General features: G+C 40.7%; 1 protein-coding gene across 1 annotated transcript in view; it reads right to left on the minus strand.

Moving 5' to 3' along the window:
• Nucleotides 1-19308, minus strand: part of TBC1D8 (TBC1 domain family member 8) — a gene marked incomplete at its 5' end in the record, with an annotated part of 47684 nt that overhangs the window by 8353 nt on the left and 20023 nt on the right. Inside the window, 7 exons of the mRNA XM_017736972.1 lie at nucleotides 3151-3268; nucleotides 4083-4297; nucleotides 5343-5493; nucleotides 5891-6073; nucleotides 7305-7499; nucleotides 8666-8873; nucleotides 16224-16464. Coding sequence (XP_017592461.1) covers nucleotides 3151-3268; nucleotides 4083-4297; nucleotides 5343-5493; nucleotides 5891-6073; nucleotides 7305-7499; nucleotides 8666-8873; nucleotides 16224-16464 — 1311 coding nt within the window. The remainder of the gene's footprint in view (nucleotides 1-3150; nucleotides 3269-4082; nucleotides 4298-5342; nucleotides 5494-5890; nucleotides 6074-7304; nucleotides 7500-8665; nucleotides 8874-16223; nucleotides 16465-19308) is intronic.

The raw sequence follows: 19308 nt of genomic DNA on the forward strand, positions 1-19308 counted from the left end.
TGCTGAGACATATATATCCCTAGCACTCAAAACTTCTGTTGTTCAAAAGCAGAATATAACCTGGACAATTTGTGGCAGAGAGCCAACATCTTTTGGCTTTGCATCCAAATCACAGGGAAAAAAAATAGCTATGACATTTCTCTCTCTTAGAACCTTTCACATCAGGCCACAAAGAGCTTCTGCTGGTGACTGAACAAACATTACAACACCACAAATCAAAAATAAAAGCCCATGGACATGCAAAAAGCTTTTGAGAAACACATCATGCACGATGCTTTGAAGAAAAAGCCTTCCATAATATTGAAAAAAACGGAGGAGAAAAACAGACTGGAGTTACTCAACAGAGGGCAATTTTTGTTTGGGTTTTTTTAATAAGCTTAATGCAAACAATTTAATAGCCACAGTTAACACAGACCCAAAAAACAGAGCTGGATTTAGAGGTATTTGAAGGAAGCCAGACACAGGCAAGACATATATAAATAGATCATTCCAGACTCAGAGACAGCACTGGCAAAACCCAAGGTTTAAAAGGAACATGCAACACTGCCCAGATCTTTCACAGATCTTTTTATTATAAGTGTTGACACTGTAGATGAAAGTCAAGCAGATGTATTAAAATTGACTTTTCTGTCCATGTTTTCATTAGGCTCCCAGAAAACATGAAATCAGAGCAAATGAATCTGTATTACAGCATGAGACCATGATGAGGTAGGAAAATACCAGGGCATCCATTTGAAAAATTATGACCTTAGATGCAAGACACATGACATCTTCAGGACTGAAAAGGCCAATCAGAGAAATGAAATAAGGTTTTCAATGTTTCAAGAATTACAGTGTCAAGATGATGACAGTCTAACAGGTAAAGTCTAAACACGGGTAAGATGCCCTGCTGGTTTTTGCAGGGGATGGAAAAGTCATGGTAATTGAGAATAGGATAGGCCTGACCCTTGCAACCACTCTTGACCCATATACAACTTGTTTCTATCTTGCACCTATAATTTCCTCTATGCATTGCAGAGAGAAGGACAGAGGGAATTCCTGAAGGAGGAGCCCTCCCTGTAGGCTTTTCCCATATGCAAGCAGTGAAATAATAAAAAAGCTTGTGAAAGGAGAGAGGGGTCATAGCTGGCAAGGCTGAGGAGAGAGATGCTCATGTGATAAAAGTAAAAAGTTGAGTAGGACTGAATTGCCAAAGTTTTGAAAGCAAAAATTCTAGCTAACTAAATGAACACACACATAAATAAATAGAAGATTTTGAAACTCATAAAGAAAAGGTCTGAGACAAAAAGGAGCTAAGAAGGCCTGTTATAACCCAGGTCATTAATTCAGTAGCTGTTTGGACTGTAGCGATTACTGGCTGACACCGAAGAGGAAAAGCACAGTGGCAGGTAGCAACGTCAGAGATCGCCAAAGTTATTGAGAGATCACAATTTGGACAACAGTGTTGGCAGGGCAGGCAAAGAGGAAAAGTTGGGTCTTGGAAGTGTTACACAGGCAGAAACAATACAAAGTTTAGACAAGAGCTGGTTGTAAATCAAAAAAGAAGGTCGACTGAAATGCGGAGCCAAGAACACTAACTCAAGCAACAGGAACCAGAGGAGGGGCAGGGTGGAGAAGATCAGTAGCACCGATTTGGGCATGTTAAATTCTAGGGTAAAGCTGAGCTGCAGAAGTAAGTGCTCAGTGAAGCAACCATGCTGCAAAACAGCATCAGTGCTGCTCAGCGGGGGAGAGTGGGGCAACTTCCAAGCTGAAGCTCCTGGCTCTTCACACGAGGGCTGGAAAACAGAGACAGGACAACCAAAACTCTCATCACTTAAACAATGTAGGCTGGAGCCATGGCAAGTGACAGGCAAGATACAAAGCCCAAATCTTAAGGCAGGGACATGGCTGGCCAAGTAAGACAATTCATTAAGTTGGGTGGAGAAAGCTAAGGGTAATAACCCAGCAAGCATCAAAGTTATGAGTAATCCAAAGCATGCTGATAACATCTAGAAATGCTTGAGTACAGATAAAGCTGTTTCTCCTTTAATCAAGGAAGGAGACACACAAACATGGAAGTCAGTTATCAAAATAGCAGTTTAAACTCATGTTTGGAGACAAGACGAAGAATTCTGACAAGTGGGACAGGTAACAGCACCTAGTCCAGTAGCTAAAAATACCAGTGGCATTTAAAGCACCACAAAACATGCTAAGCATCCAGCTAAACTTTGGAATAACTCAGCTTTAACTTACCTTCTTACCAGATCAGTGACAAGACAAACTGTGCAGTGACACAGTGTCAGGAGGGAAGTATGACAGCCCCATCCTTCAGGTAAAAGACTGGAAATCTTCTCAGATGTCTCCTTCCACTCCACAGGCAGCACAAGAGTGCCCAGACCATTTCTAGCTCCCAGAACCACAACTGCCAGGGATTTCCTGCTATCCTCACTTCCTCACAAGTGACCCTGGTCCCTCTCTTTTGCCACAGCAACAGTGTAACAGCAGATGCTGTAGCTAAGGACTAAGGTTAGGATTAAACAGGGAAAACTATCAAACATTTCTGTAAGGGAAGGAAGTGACTGCAAAGAACAAATACTGCTCAGACCCTCTCTTTCTGTGCATTAGGCAGTTTGCACAACAATCTTAAAAATAATGGCATTATATAGGTGACACAGCACACAGAAGTGCATGGCACATTCTGCAGAGGGACTTGTATCAGCCCTTATTACAAAGGGCTAGTGTAGATGCAAGCCTGCATTGCTCCAGCAGCCATGCAATTCAGACAGGTCAGATCACAGATAGCTACCCTAGCAGATCTTTCCTAGGTTCATCTTAAACAGCTCAAGTCTCTAACACGGAACACTCCTAGCCACGTTCTTCTATTTATGTAACAGGCAAAAGTGTCACCACCTTCTGACCAACAGGAAAGAAAAAAACGAACTGCAAAGTTGAGCATGTATTTATAGATTTTGCAGTTCAAACCCTTCAAACCAAAACCAACCCTGGCTGGAATCTGAGCTGCCACTGCTGCTGTCCCTACACAGCACACAAGTAGATGGAGCACTTCATCTGTGGAGTCTGGACCCCAGCTGACCCTGAGCATTTTACCCTCCCCTGTGCTATATGGCTGCCCCTTCCCAGTCTGCAAGAAGATGGACATGAGCTCACCTATCACTCGGTGGTTGAAGTAATCCGGCAGCATTCGCTCACACACAGCAACCAGCAGCCAAAAGGCTTCCTCCTCTTTGGCATACAGCAGCAACACGGAGGTCAAAATATTCATAGACTTACAAGGGCAAAGAAGAAAATGGGATTTGTTAGTGACAGCAAATCCTACTGACAAAAGCTCAACTGTGGCTATTTTTATAGAAAAAAAAGTAGCTTAACACGATGTAAAGAACTAAGAAAAAAACCAGCAAGAAAAGCAGAGAATATACAGCAAATACGTAATTGCAACCCAAAGGCATAACAAGTTTTCCAAACTTATGTCTACTGCTTTTCATAAGAGCAACAGGAAACAATGGACAAAAGCACAATACTGGATTTGCCAAGATACAAAGCAGGTATCTGATACTGCAAGATGTTTTGGGGCTGCTTTTAGTGCCCCCTATTCCAGTATCAGGACCACTCTGATGTTAATCAAAATTCAGGGAGCTGGCCAGCTAGACAGAGTACTTTCACCATTTATCATCAGTTTTGGAAAAAAGTGGCAGAAAGGGTTCATTAAGCCTCTGCTCCAGTGCACTACATAAATCTCATCGGTGCAGGCCAGTTTGCCCTGCACTGCTTCCAAGTATTGTCCAAGAAATGCACTTTTGAACAAACAGAAGCATCAGAAACATTTTTTCCCCTCCTGTAATTATAAATGCAGTTTGCAAAATGCTGAAGGAATATTGTTGTTAGAACAGAACCTTTTGGTGAGCCTACATACTTGTTTTCCAAGGAAAAATGACATTTACTATCTAAAATTATGTACATTTCCTAACTAAAAGGACAATACTTATCAAAAGCACCATTAAAAGCACTCTCAAGAGAACAACGAAGAGTGGGAAGAAGGGGAAGAAGAAGCAGGGAGCATTATCCCGCTGGGAATTTCTCACCTGGCAGTAGCCTATTCTGGGGTTCCTGTGTGCATACGCTGTGAGCACCCTCCTCAGGGCAGCTATCCCCGTCTCACTCTGGAAGGCCGGGTGCTCAGGCAGCGAGCGGTGCAGGTCACGCTCGATCTCCTCTGTTGCCATACAGCACTTGCCCATGGATGCCTCCACCAAATGTATGTAGTACCCAGGATGTGAGGCAAGATCTGTCTCGGCATCTGAAGGCAGCAGGAAGGGAGAAAGAGGAAGGTGGGAAGAGATAAGGATGATGCTAAACCCAGTGTTGTAGAAATTACTGCTCAAAAGGGTGTAAGAAGCAAGATGGTTTTCCCCAAGGTCTGTGAATCTCCAGACCTAAAAGAGAAAGTCCTAGCAGAATACGTCTTGAAAACTAAGTATTAGCAAAGCTTACATGACACAACATCATTCAAAACACCTTGACTGAGCAAAGGATGTCTCCAGCACTAAGTATTGGTTTGGATTGGAAGGGACTTTAAAATTCACCTCATTCCAACCCCCCTGCTGTGGGCAGGGACACTTTTCACTAGACCAGGTTGCTCAAAGCCTCATCCAGCCTGGCCTTGAACACTTCCAGGGATGGGGCATCCACAGCTTCTCTGGGCAACCCCTTCCAAGTGTCTCACCACCCACACATATTACTGGGAGAAATGTACTCAGCGCTGTTCACATCCTTCAAGGAGGAAAAGCTCCACACTTACAAATGTCTGAATATGCCATATATTGGATTAAGGACTAAACTTGACATCATACTTTAGGCACATTCTGGCTCTGCCATATCTGTCGATGAAATGAGTGGTTTTTTCCATCTCCAGTTTCTGTAAGCCCTGCCAACATTCAACGAGAAACAGGAGCAGGTCTGCCAACTTTGAGATTGCCATTATTTTGCAATAATCTGATTTGTCTATGGCTAACTCAATATTTATGCTACAATCTAATTGCTGCTTGAAGATGAGCATTGTTTTATGAAAACATGATACTAATTTTAAATTACATAGATAACAAAGATGTTATTTTGATTCTTTTGCACATCATATGATATCATCCTGAGATAAAACTTTTGCAGATCTACCTGGGTACTTCCTTGCATATGTTAGTTCAGTTCAGATCATCTCTCTTCCTTAAGTAGTATCACAGGTTCCATGTAAAGGACATTTAATTGCCCCTGGGAGGTTTCTTGCCTGAATGTTTTGCCCTGTCCAGAATCAGATGATGCCTACAGTCAACATTTCTAAGCATGCCCACCTGAGAAAAGCAGCCAGAGTTTGCCTCTTAAGGATTCGGGAATTCCCATAGCAACAAGTTTTCTGATTTTCTCTGTGCGAAACATGCACACAGTTCTGCCATACTCTACAAAATGGTCATCCCACAGGCTCTCTTTGATTTGCTCCCTAGACTGGGAACAAGAAGATATATTTTAAAAAAACAGATCATGTGCACATGAGAACTGGTAAACAAAAGCATTTCACGTAATAAAAATTCCACAAGGTATTTCCATTACCAATGGAAATGGAAAGCCTGCTCTAGGGATCACAACTTGCCCCACTTTGCATATCTAATTCACCGCACAGGGAGAAAAATTATAAATATTCACCAGAATGAAATGGGGGGAGGGAGAAGAAAAAAATACAAGTAAAGAGAAAAGCTGTTATTCCAAAAGCTGTTATCTAACTTCTCCAACCAATACAGAGTGCATTTTACTAAAAATGCTTATCTGTCTGAATGTAACCCCAGCTTTTTTAAAAACAAAACAAAACCTGAAATTCCTACAGCTTCCCCCAAATGTTACATACCTTTCCAAAATCAAGGCCTGACATTCCTGACTGATGAAAGTCTGACCTTAGTGCTTCTGCATTGAGCAAGTAACTGTTCTCCTTTTCACATTCACTTCCCTCCTTCCCTTGTGAAGCCTCTGTTCCCAGACATGCAGCCTCATCATCCCCCAGCATGCACACGGATCCGAAGGCAAGGCTGTTCTGCAATGCAGAAATCAGAGTGGTAATGACTGAAAAGGCTAAGAACTACATCCTTGACTGTCCTCAAGACACAGAGCTGGGTTACCCTTTGCCTTTTGCATCAAAGTCTTTAACACCTTTCAGGAGAAAACGTCTTACTCAAGACTTCATACAAATTGTCATTCATGTGCACGTCAGGAGAAGGGTTGTTACTTTAAACCAGAAGTTGTTAGCCAATTCTAAGTATCCTTGGTGACAAGCTACCAAACAGTCTTCTACTCTTAGGATTTGACAGACAAAATCACAGAACCATTTAGGTTGGAGAGGACTATCTTTTTCAATCCTCTGTTCAAAACAGGAGCCCTCAGCTCTGGTTGCTGAGGTCTGTGCCCAGTCAAGTTGAGTAGCTCCAAGAAAGCATAGAGCACAGCCTCTCCAGGCAGCCTGGTCCAGTTCTGCCTAACCATCGGGGAAATCTCTCTTTTTATCTATTTGGATTTTTCCTTGCTAAATCTTGAGGCTGTGCCTGCTTTTCTTTCAACTGGCATATCAAAGAAGAGTCTGCCTCCATCTTCCAACTCCCTACAATATAGCAGAAGACTGGCTGAGGAAGCCCTGCTCCCTCCACCTCCTCTTATAAAGCATGTGCTCCAGCCCCTGACCATCTTGTAGCCCTCCACTAGACTTACTCCAAATTATCAATGCTTTTTATGTGTAATGGAGCAGAGTCAGAACCAGACACAGTACTCCTGATCAGCCCAGTAAGTGCTGAATAAAAGGGAGTAGTAACATCCCATGACCTGCTGGTTACAATCCTGCTAGTACAACCTGATATGGGGTTGTTCCTCTGCATTGTAAGAGCACACTGCTGACTTACAAGCTCGACTTGTTCATGACTCCTCCACCTTTTCCACATGGCTGTTCTCCAACCAGCCAGTCCCCAGCCTCTTCTGTCACATAGGCTTATTTTGCCAGGTTTCACATTTGTTTTTGTTGAACTTTGTGAGGTCTCTATCAGCCCATTCCTCCAGACTGTTGATGTCCCTGTGAAGGGCAGCCCAGCTGCCCACCATAGTCTGTTCTCTCCCCAGCATGTCAATCACAACTATGCTGAGTGTCCTCTATCCCACCAGGCAGGTCGTTAAAGGTGGTATCAGACAAGCATTGGCTCAAGATCAATTTCCCAAAGAAGGCAGGACAGTGGAATAATGGATAAACACACTGAATCAATAATACAATAGAAGTTCAGTACCTGATTGTTATTCTGCAAGTTGTTGCAGTGCAGTGGGTTGCTGGAGTTCACCTCTTTTAGCCTCTGGAGAAGGTTCTCCACCAAAGTATCCCGATCCTTCAGCTCAATGAACTGAAAGGCTGTCTTACTCTTTATGCTAACAATGATGGGATTAGGGAGAAGGCTTGTGTCCTCCATCTTCTCTATACTGATTACCTTTTCCACAGACATTAGAGAAAATACATTAGGCACCACATCCACAGAAATGTCTTCAAATATTCTACATGTACCAAAACATACAAAGACAGCATTTCATATGCATGCTTTAAATGTGGTTATTCATATTGGCTTTCCTTGATCAAACACATCCTATTGCCTGAAGTTCATGGTCTCTTTAGAAGCTCAAAGCAGGTACCAAAAAGTATCCCAGATGCCTTTTCTTTTCCCTAAATTAATTTGCATCCCACTTCTAAACAGCAGACTGAGGGAAAAGATAAGAAAGGGGTGTATGATTTAAAAAATGATTTATAAAAGGATCAACTTGATCAAATTCTGAGGGTGGAGGAGGAAATTTACTTTCCCACCTTTGAAGATGGGCAAAAGCAGTTGTTTTGTTAATTTTGATTAAGGATGCAACACTGTTCTCATATTGCTTTCTGTTTCTGCAACAGTGGAAGGTAAATTGCTACAGTTAGGATATGATTTGGATGTTACTCTATTATTAGCCAAGGATGAAAGGAAAGCTTTAATTAAGAGATCATAACAGCCTTGTATTCACAGGTGTTAGCCTGACAGCTTCCTTCTCCTGTTCTACTCCCACCACCTTCCCTTGTGCTCTCCCTCCATTTAAATTTGTCTCTTGATTTCATGGAAATTTGTCAGCTCATCACTGCATCCATAAAATCCCATCTTTCTCTCTGCCCCACAGCTTCACACAGTATCCTCAGGTTTGTTAGAGGTTGTCTATGGAGGGAGGACTTCGACACTTGTATTGATCCCAGGCAACAATGCTTTTGCATCGCTGGAATGGGTCCGAGCTGGTCTCCATCAACATCAAGCTGAATGTACGTGTTTGTGGAGCTGGGAGGGGAGCCCTGTCCAAGTCCTGGGCCAAGTAGACTCTGTTTTTGCAGTGTTTTGTCCTGCTGCATTACCTGTCCATACTTCACTTTGAGGATAGTGTTAAATCACCCATATTTTCAGGAGCTCAGGCCCTAGTGAGTCCCAGAACAAGCTGTACAACAATCCTGTAGGCAGGATACACACAAGCATCCTACTCTTTTTCATCAAACGATGCTTTGCAGATAAGTCAAGTGGCAGCAGAGGGTTAGGGCAGAAAAAGGCAGATAAGGACCCAAAATGAAACAAACAAACAACTCTACCTCTCTAAGTGGGATGATAACAGTGCAGCAGCCATCTTCTTTGCTGGCAAAACAGATATAACTGTCTGAAGTATACATCCTCCCCGCTGTGTGACAGCGACTAAACGGTGTCCAGAGAGAACAGTCCACAACTTCGTGCAGCTTCTCCTTCCTGGGCAATCTGAAGAAGGCCCGAAAGAATTCATTCTGTGCTCTGGCTTCAAGATCCCTTAAGAAAAAGCAGAAAGAAAGAATCACAAGATCCCGAAAGCCAGGACATACAGTGTGAGGTTCACTTTTCGTGTTGACCTCACCAAGAGCAAGGAATACAGAATAAAAACACCGTGCACAGCAATCTCCAGTGCCTATGTGAAGAGAGCATGAAACAAGCAACTTTGAAATACATTAAAAGAAAAACATTATCAATAACTGCTTGTTTAACAATAAGGTCAAAAGCAACTAGTACAGTAACTAGAAATGGAAAGGACACTAATTTTAATCAGCTGTTTCAGTGGTTTGGTTTTTTTTTTTTAATTATTATTTAACCATGCATTTTCTATGGCTGCTGTATGACTTTACAGACTCAAAGAGTTACAAATTTCAGTGCCCAGGAGATAACTAAATCTTTCATCTAATGAACATATATTGAGCAAGGGAGATTAGCTAGATGTTCCTTGTTTCCCTTCACAGTAGCATTACCAACATCACCCCAGGGACTTGCACCTGCACCCAAAAGTAAGGTATTTGCTCAATGAGTGCTTCCAAAGTGCTCAATAATAGAAGTGTTAATGATGGTGACATTTACATGATGGAATCCTTGACTTGCAGAGGTATCAGCCTCAGAGAGCCCTCAGAACAGTTTCAAAATGCAAAACAGTTTCAGGTCACTTACAGACTCAGTTGGGAATAACAGCACCAGCCACATTCAGTTTGAACTTGGCCTCCTTCCAGCCACCCATCCACATTTATGTGGAGAGAAAAGTTTAAATAAATGAAACTTTCATTACTGAGTACATGGTTATATGGACTTGGCGTTGGGGACTTATTTTTCTTCTCCTTTCTTAATGAAGAAGCCTGCAGTAATTTAAAGAACTATGCAATTACATTATAAACAGGACATGGCTATTAGCTCACCAACAGCAGCTCCAGAAACATTAGGGCTTAAATTCTATAATTTTCTTTACTACAAGTAAATTTTTCCTAGCATGATTCACGTTAGGGAAAAAAAAAGAAAAAAAAAAAAGCTTGATTTTGTGCCATTGAAAGAATTTAAAGCGTGGGCTGAAGCATAACAGGGAGTGGTACCTTGGTGCAGTAAATCCCCTCTCCACTCCTTCCTTCACCCTCCTCTTCTGCAGACACCTTCCCTCTACCCCAGCCCTGCTGTTAAAATATAAGTTGAGACAAATGAAGCCACTGCGTCAGTAAGTAAATCAATTGTTTGTTTGGGTTTGGGTTTTTTTTTAGTTTAGCTTAATCCATAGTAAAAGACATAGCCATGTGAAACAAGGAGAAAGACTATCCAGAACTAACTGAGACCTGAGAAGGGAGGATCTGCATCTGCAAGCAACAGAAAAGACAGAATGCGCTCAACCAGTGTTCAGCTTCTGTTTCCTTCTCAAGCATTATCTTCCTTAATAATATTATCCAAAGAAAGCAGACAAATAGTCTCCTGTTTTTTCACAGAGAACAAAGAGAAACCCTCTTTGTGAAGAAAGACAAAAAGGTTGCTCCTGAACTAAAATTCCACAGCGAGAGCAACTCTGATAAGTGCCTGCAGCGATCTACTATTGTGACGAAGCTGGATCAGGATATGCCTCCTAGTTAACTCACCACTAAAATATTTTCCATTTCTGCACAGCACAGATGAATGCTGCTGATAGCCTCTGCAGTCAGGTCTGGTAGAGCTGTGCTCTCCTGCTATTGTGCTGAAAGGTATGAGCTTCCTTGCATCTACTTGGTTGTGAAGATTTCTCGACCTTTATGTGAAAAGAGGCTTTATACAGAAGAGTGGGACCTCTATTGAGGCACACATTGTCTGGTATTTAAGAGTTGACTGTTTCCTATGCTCCAAAATCTGAAGCTTCTGAGTTTTCAGGGTTTTGCTGCCTTTCTTGGGGCTGTGGGCTCCATGTGACAACAAGCCACAGGATTTTAAGCCGAAGAAAAATGACATCCTGAAACTAAGTAAACTCACCAGCACTGTATCCACCCCCACTCACCCTGTACCTGTGGAAGGCTGCCAACCCCAACATCCCTGGAAGTGCCTGTCCCCCCATGACTCACACACAGGCTCACACAGGGACACCACAGAGAACACACCACAGCCAGGGCTGCCCCAGAAACAAGTGCTGAAATGGGCCAGCCTGCTTGGAGGAGGGATCCCAGAATGAAAAGTGGTAGCAGAGGGATGAGATGCTGTCAGCACCTACCACTGTGAGCTCAAACAAGAGGTTTTATTCCAAAATTGAACACATATTTCCTGTTAAGCAAGCAAATTCTAGGGCTTAAAGGCTTCCCTTCATAAACACAGCCAAGCAAAATTAGAGTTGGTTAAAAAAAACCCCAACCCTGCAACTCTAAAAAACCAACAGACAAATTTAGCTCCTAAAATGAGACAGGCAATTGTTTAAATATAATACAACAAAGATGGCCCACGTCACCAAGTCCCACAGCTTCCATTTAGACTTTCACAATACCTCCAATGCCAAACAGAAATGCAACCTTTTTAGCTGCACCCCTACCTGTTTGAAAATTTTTACTCTCGCTTAACAATTTCCATGTCAGTTTGGTTTTTAAGCAAATGCAGCATATGAGTGGTAGTTAACTAAATAAAGGAAAGCTATCATTATGTAAAAATAATGGGGTTTGAGTATTTACACAAGCATCAGAAGAATAAAAGGTGAGAAAATGCAACTGCCTTGTTCCCTACTTTTCAAAAAACTCAGCAATTCCTTCTGAGTGCAGCTCCCAACTTGCATGTTATGGGATCATGGACTGCCTCCAACTCCAGCACTTCAAAGTGAACGGCAAGCCTGAACTGCAATAAGTCCTTGTGCATGACCCTGACATTACCTTCCAAGAGTTTTAAATGAAAGGAAATAACACACGCAAGACTAACAAAATGCCTAAAAGCATCAGGAGACTTTAAATGCTGTCCTCACTGTCAAATGTTTTTCCACGCTTTAAATCCAGCAGAAGCCAACTTGGCAAGATTTTAGCTCTGCTGAGTCACTTGTTGCCTATCTAAAATCTAAACAAACTTGTTGACCTCCTGCTTTAAGAGACCAATTACTAGATTCTTCTTGTTATTCAGACTCCAGAAAGTCAGACACTTTAGAAATAACACATTCAACAATATATGTCGTGTTTATTGGAAGAACTGATAAATTCGTGTGGGAAGAAAGGCTTCTTATAAGCAAGCCAGGAGATGTTATCTGAGAAGAGCCAACATGGACTTGTCAGGACACATGTAAACTGAACATCATTCCCTTACACAGCAGAACACTAGACTTGTAGATGAAGGAGTTGCAATGAACGTTTTAGCCAAAATTTATGAAATCTTGATATATCCTCTCATGGAACTAATAAAACTAGAAGTGACAAACTGTTGTACCAAGCCAGTTGAAAAAGAGTACCTCAGAACACAGCCTTTCAGGGCTTCCTGGTAAATTGGAAGGTTGTATCAAGAGGACCTCCTTGGGAGTCTGTCCTAGATTAGCTTCTGTTCAATGTCTTCATCAGCACTCTGTGTGATGGATCAAGAGCTTGTTAGTAAGCTTGCACTTGATGCAAGGCTGGTAGAGGCTAATGAATGTAAGAACAGGATCAGGTTCAGATTTATATTCATAAATTTAAGGGATGTTGTGGGGAAAAAAGCATTACAAATATTTTCAGCTGTACATCATAAGCTTCACAAATGCAGCATGGAGATGAACTCCACCAGGAGCCATCCCTTGGGGTTACACAGGAGCAAAAGCTGAACAAGAACCAACGGCCATGTGCTCACAAGAGGAAGAGGAACACTGTGCTGGGCTGCAGAAGTGCATGGCCACCAAGATGCAGCGTGGCAGTCCCAGAACTGCAGCAGAGACAGTCCCACTGCTCCTGCCCTGGTCAGCACTGGCAATGTTTCTGAGGCAATCCTATATCCCACCACCATATGCCTGCCCCCACATGGCATCAGTGACGAATGTCCAGAGAAGAGCGACCAGAATGGCTAAAATCGGCACTGATAAGAAAACCTGGGAGTGCAGCCTAAAAAAAAAAGAGAAAGAACACGCACATCAACCTCCAAATACACAAATGATTGCTCTAAAGAAAGAAAGCACATCCGATCTCTTCAACAGTACTGGGGAGAACAAGAAGTGACAGACTCAAAAACTGCAAAAGATTCAAGTTAGACCTCAGACTTCTAAATGACAGAACAGTGAAGTACTGGTATAGATCCTGATATGCCCATTACTGCAAATCCTTAAAAACACATTAGGCAATCACACAGAGATAACCCAAACCCTACCTTTTGCCACAGAAATGCAATAAAAGGAGGTTCTTTCTAGCCACATTCTCCTTGTTGCTCAAGGTTTAAAGCATTCTCAGATTCCCTCTCTGAAGGAATAAATTCAGATTGAAGTGACATTTATGACTCAGGATACTTCAAACAGTTTCCATTAAGCTTAGATCAGTGTTAGCAACCTTCTTTGCCTTAACATGAAGCAAAGTCATTCTCACTGGTAATTCACAGTTAAACACGAAGAAAAGAAACTGATGTGGTTAGAGCCTGGGAAAACATGACACTTTTGAAACCTTACTGACAGCAGCACTAAAGCTTTTAAATTGTGGGTTCTGCTCTGGAGAATTTCTCACTACATTTGAGAAATGCAATGGGGATTTTTGCATCCCGTAAGAGATGGAAATTAGAAGTACGAGAAACCTATACCAGAGACTGTTGCAGCCTTCTTTTTAAAAAATAAAAAGTAGTTACCATATATATTCCAGTAAAATTGTATGGCACATACATATGTCTGCAAGAAATGGTATTTGTAGGTACCAAACACCTCAGCTTTACTTTGCTTTTTATGGCAATTATCTCAATTGCCATTAATCCCTTTGTAATCCATTGTTCTGTGCCCTATCATTTTATTAAACAGCACAAAAAATTGCATACTGACTTTTTTTGACTCTGGCCATGACATAATTTGTGTCACAGGCTCTGGGCCTAATCCCACAGACTCTCTGAGTCCCATCCCTCCACTGCTCAGCAAGATGACCCCAAGAGCCTCAGGAATGGCAAAGGTTTATGGTTTTCAGAATGCTGAATATACAGATCATGATAGCACTGAAAATGTAATTTAAAAAAAGTAAAGATATTGAAACAAGCCTCTCACAAAAGAAAGCCTTGCAAACAAAAGCCATCTGCAGAAACTTCATTAACTTGTCAGAGCTGGAATAGTTCCAATGATGTGTGTGTCTGCTTTCATTTTCACAGATTATTATTTGCTTCCAAATCATATACAAGAATTAACAATGACAATTATTAGAGAGAACGTGTTGAGAGGAAAGTAATTGTTCTTATAGTACTACAATGGCCTCAAGAAAAAAAGCAGTAACAAAAGCTTCATACACCAAAAAAACTACAACATCCTCCCCAAAACATGTTAACACTAAAAACCAGTTTTTCCACTATTCAAACTACAGTCTTGCTTAATCACCTTACTTCAAAGTGGTTGCTGAAGTGGGACAAAGGACACCAGAAACAGCAACTTATCCAACCACTACCTAATTCATGCAGAGGAAATGGGATTTTGGCATCTTCCACGTTTTCATTTCTGCCATCCCAAGTCACAGCACAGGTTAGAGAACATCTTGATGAGGAAATCTCCAGTAAATATATTTTTGTCATTCCTTCTCCTCTGTAGCTTTAAGGGTTTTTTTCCTTCTTTAGTTGGAGGGAAGGAGAGAGAAAACCTGTTCGAATAAATGTGTGGGAACGTTTCTCTTGCTTGACTGTTAATAGACATACTACTTTTCAAAAATGCCACAAGGCACTGACAAGTTGATTCCCTGCGAGCCCCTTATTATAGCATATTACTAAGCTTATACAATTTCTCTTTACAACTGTAATTTTACTTTCTTTACATTCAGTTAGTACCCCTGATTCAAAGACTATTTTGGGAAGTGACAATGACAAAAATCGGTAGATGCTGAGAAATATCTCCCCCCAGGTTTTTTTTGACATCTCCTCTGGATTTCTTTTTTTGCAACTAACTTTTCAGCCCAAATGCAGGAGGAGGGTGAAATGGTAAAGCATGGAAAGGGGCTGAGATACAACCTGTCACAGCCATATTCTACATTAGCTAAAGTACATATCCCCACATCTCTTGAGCCAAAAGCCTACAATGTTAAAAACAACCAGTTACACATATAGTGTAAAAACAATGGTAGCTCTTGCATTCCAAGGAACCCTGGCTATTAAAAAAAAGCCTGCAAAGATTTTTATGGTTGCTCACCACTGTGTTACCTCAAGAGAATTCTTTGATAACGTCATGGATGAAATCCTGGTGTCAGTGATTTTCCTTACTGTGTGTACATATGAAATTGCAGAGGAAGTCCATTTTATTGTTTTGAACTCTATTATGAAACTTTGCAAAAGTGTTTAGCTGAGATGTATGCCCACCACCACTGTAAAAATGTCCCTCAGAAACAATAAAATGGCTACTGGTCTCTCTTTTCTGGGAAATGATACCATGCATTCCTTATGTTTTAGTCAGGAAGCAACACCTGGGCGATTCCCTTTGTATCCCTGGCAGAGGGAGAGGAAGGAAGAGCAAGAAAGGGCATGATTCAAGAGGAGATAACCACTCCACTCACATCCCATTCAGAAAAGAAGTATTTTAAATCAGTACCTTAACCTTGATGCCCCCGGCAAATTCCAGTTTGGGCTATTCCATCCAGCCCACCTAAAATTCCTGAGGACAGCTTCCCTCCCCCTTTCTCACAGCAGCAAATAAATCACAGTTGTGTGTTGTGCTACCAGCAGAGAAATAGCCATCAATCTTTCCCCGAGAGCCAAATGCATTTCTGTAGTGGGAGAGGAATGCAGAGATGCATTTCAGGGAAGCAAGGGGTAGAGCTGAAAATAGCCATATCACAACTGAGTATTTTTTAAGTCCTGTAACTGCTTGATAAGTTGGCTGTGGCAATCACACTAGTGGGAATTCCATGTTTCAGATATGATCAAATTTCTAGAGAACTGAAGGCACTAGGAAAACCTACACATTACCAAAATTATAAGGAAAATAATACTGCTCTTCAGAAGATGGAAAATATCCCTTGCTGCAATCTTCCCTTCTGTGGCGAACAGTACTTTTGAAACTTTGTTTTGTTTATGGGAAGAATATAAAGTTGAAAAATGTATCTTGCATACAAGTTAAAATGCACCTTTTGGATACACCATAATACATTATGAAGTCTCTCTGGCACCAAATCAAACAAAGGTTTGAAATCTTACCCAGCTAACACACCAAACCATGAAGCCCACTATCAAACCTCTGCTCATAACAACAGTTCAGCTTTTTACCTTTTGGTAATCTGAGTAGGATCCTGCAGGCCTGGATCCAGTTCAAAGATTTCATCATCCAGTAGCCTTCGGAGTGTCACATCTGCCAGCTGCTCCATGATTCTGAAAGCCTCAGCAATATTGAGGAACGTGGAGAAGTCACGCTCTTTATTTGCTGTAGTGACACGAACTGTGTCAGTCATGAAGACATTGGAGGTTCTTTCCAGTTTCTGGACCTCAACCCAAGGAATGATAAGTTTCACTGCAATCCAAGAGAAGAGCAAAAGTGGGTGGGAAATTCTGCTTACATTTTTCAGATTTGGGAAACAATCAAATTCAGAATGAAATGCAAACCAAAGAGGAGAGAGATACATTTTTATAAGCAAGACCAAGCACATTCTGAAATATCTGTTATGACTCTGCATTCAATCTCACCCACTCCAAAAGATATGTCTTTTTCAGAATCTCTCCCTTACAATTTTAACTATCTTCACAAGAAACGCTAGACTGCAGAGTGGTGCCTTTGCAGAACACCTGCCATATGCTGTGCTCCTAACTCCTTTACAAGTCATTTCTGCAGCCTGCTTCCTTACTACCAGAAGAAACAGTTCATCTCCAGAATACAAAGATAAGAGGGAAAGGTTTTGTAATCTCCTAGAAACAAAACTGTAGGCAGGTGGAAAACCAGTTACATGAACAGTTATTTTAGCTTTTAAAATAAAGCTAACTCCCATCCAAAAGGAAGCTTTTGCACATGCAGCCTGCTATAAAGTGTATTTACTACTATAATAGGACATTAAAAAAGCTGCCTAGGCATTGGAATCTTCCCGTTTTGGTTACTTTCTACTGGAAAGATGCACAGGCACATCTTGCCCTAAACATTAACTATAGTCAGACTTGTTTGTAGAGAACAAGAAGTGTAGGACACTGTTCTCTATACTTAAAGCTGTTGAATTATATAAGTGGCAAACAGAATCAGCTTACTTTAGATAACTACTGCAGGATGTTACTTGCCTCTCACACAAATCTCTGGGAAAGAAAGGCTGGAAAGGACTTTAAAATAAATTCAATTTCTTCTTAACAACTGTTGGAAGCTTCCCAGACTTCTCTGTGCCAATAACATCAAGGCTACACCCCCTAACATCCCTAGCTGGTCTCCTGATGCCAATAAAGCAATAAAAAGGCAGTAATAACAAACATTGTCATATATATACGACACTTATCCATGATCATTAATTACCTAAGGAGCTACCCTCAGCAAGTTTTCTGTACTACATGAACCACAGCTGTCAAGATTATTTGCAGATTACATTTTTTCTTACTTAAATAAAGCACAGCTGCATCAACATGCACAGACTGTTGCAAATGGTCATAAAATCATCTGTACCAGCCCAGCCAAGGGAAGAAAGATTAAATAATGTCATAGCAACAGCACTGCTGTTCAGGCAGGTCAGAGATACACAGGCTCTACAGTGCTGGTGATAGGAAAAGCACCACAGCCTGTACGGGACCCAAGCCACTGATAAAAGGTACAAAGTCTTCAAAGTTTAAGAAAAACACAAATTTAATTAAAAATTGTGCAGAAACCTTGGCACGCTGTTTCAAGCTATCTGATGATGTAAGCCTCTGAAATCCTACAAATACTTTGAGGCTTAGTTAAAACGGGACTTGTCCTGTAAAAAATTTTCCATGGAGTTTATATTCAAATAAGCTGTAAATTAATTTTATGAGAGGTTGAAAACAGGTTCTAATATTGCATTCCAGGTCACTTCAACACAAAATGAAACAAGAAAAAGGGAAAAGACTTACCAGAAGCAGAAGACTTAACACTTTGCCTATCAAGAGATTTCATTCTACAGTTTGGGGGGATTTTTATAGAGGTAAAACACAATTGAGAACTAATTTTATTGCAACTCATATATTGGGATTTTCTCTGTGCAGTATTGAAGAATACAATAAATGTGATTCCTTAGCAATATTTTCAAGACCAGATTTAACCAGATTTAATTTGTGATTGCTACCTGAAAAAAACAAAGGCAATGAATCACTTGTTCTGCATGTAATCAGCATTGGCTTCTCAAATAGTAACAACCAGAACGATATTAAATCTGGATTACTCCCTGTAACACAAATATTTCACAAACATGACAAAACACTACCCTAGAAACAGAAGTAATCTGCTTCATCACAATCAAGGAAGTGGGAATAATTTCAGCATATATGCTGCTTCCCACTGAGCTAGGGAAGTTTGTTTAACCAAAAGAAATTTCAGGGGGTTTTCTCACATTTCTATGCAAATGTATGGGAATACACAGGCAATGCAACTGACTACATTGGTGAATGAACAGTGTATTTTCCATGATCAAAATAAAAAGTTGCAAACATGTAATTGTTTGTTGGGGCTTTTTTTTGATTTTCATAAATAAATATTATTAAATATATGAGAAGAAATCTCTTCTTAAACAATACAGCATGATATTGTACTTCCATTATCATTTAACAATCTGTGATATTGCATAAACAGAATTTTTGGAACAATATAAAGGGTTTTTCTCTCTCCCTCCTCCTTCCTCTGTTATCTGTCATTAATAAGTATCATTTTTGCTTTGTGTGCTTTGGCAGATTGGCTATCTCAGATTTAATGAGAGAAAACCTGCAATGATAATAATAAGAAATGATTGACAAAGGATATTATTTAATACTAACCAGAAGACAAGGAGATTAAACAAGAGCTCACATATCTGATATGTACCAAGAAATTCCATTCTACTCTTCCCAGCACAACTCAAGTTTTGTTTTTATGGTGAAAAACAAACTTACCTGCATTTCAAATATAACTCTTCCACCTTTTGCTGATATGACAAAATAATTGGGGTGAAATAATATAAGGGAAGAAAGGACCTCCAGCTCTAAGCATGTCTTTGTATGTTTTCAGTCTTAGAAATTACAAGCTACTATGTTTCTTAAGATGCACTTCATTTTTAAACCTACAGCTATACCTAAATATTAAATCCAGACGGAATATAGCAAAGTTTTCCTAATTGTTGTAACTGACAAATATTGCTATATTTACAGCAGTATAGGTTTCTATTGCTAACCTCGTTTA

This window comes from Corvus brachyrhynchos, unplaced genomic scaffold (assembly GCF_000691975.1).
Source record: "Corvus brachyrhynchos isolate BGI_N302 unplaced genomic scaffold, ASM69197v1 scaffold83, whole genome shotgun sequence".
NCBI classification, from domain to species: Eukaryota; Metazoa; Chordata; class Aves; order Passeriformes; family Corvidae; genus Corvus; species Corvus brachyrhynchos.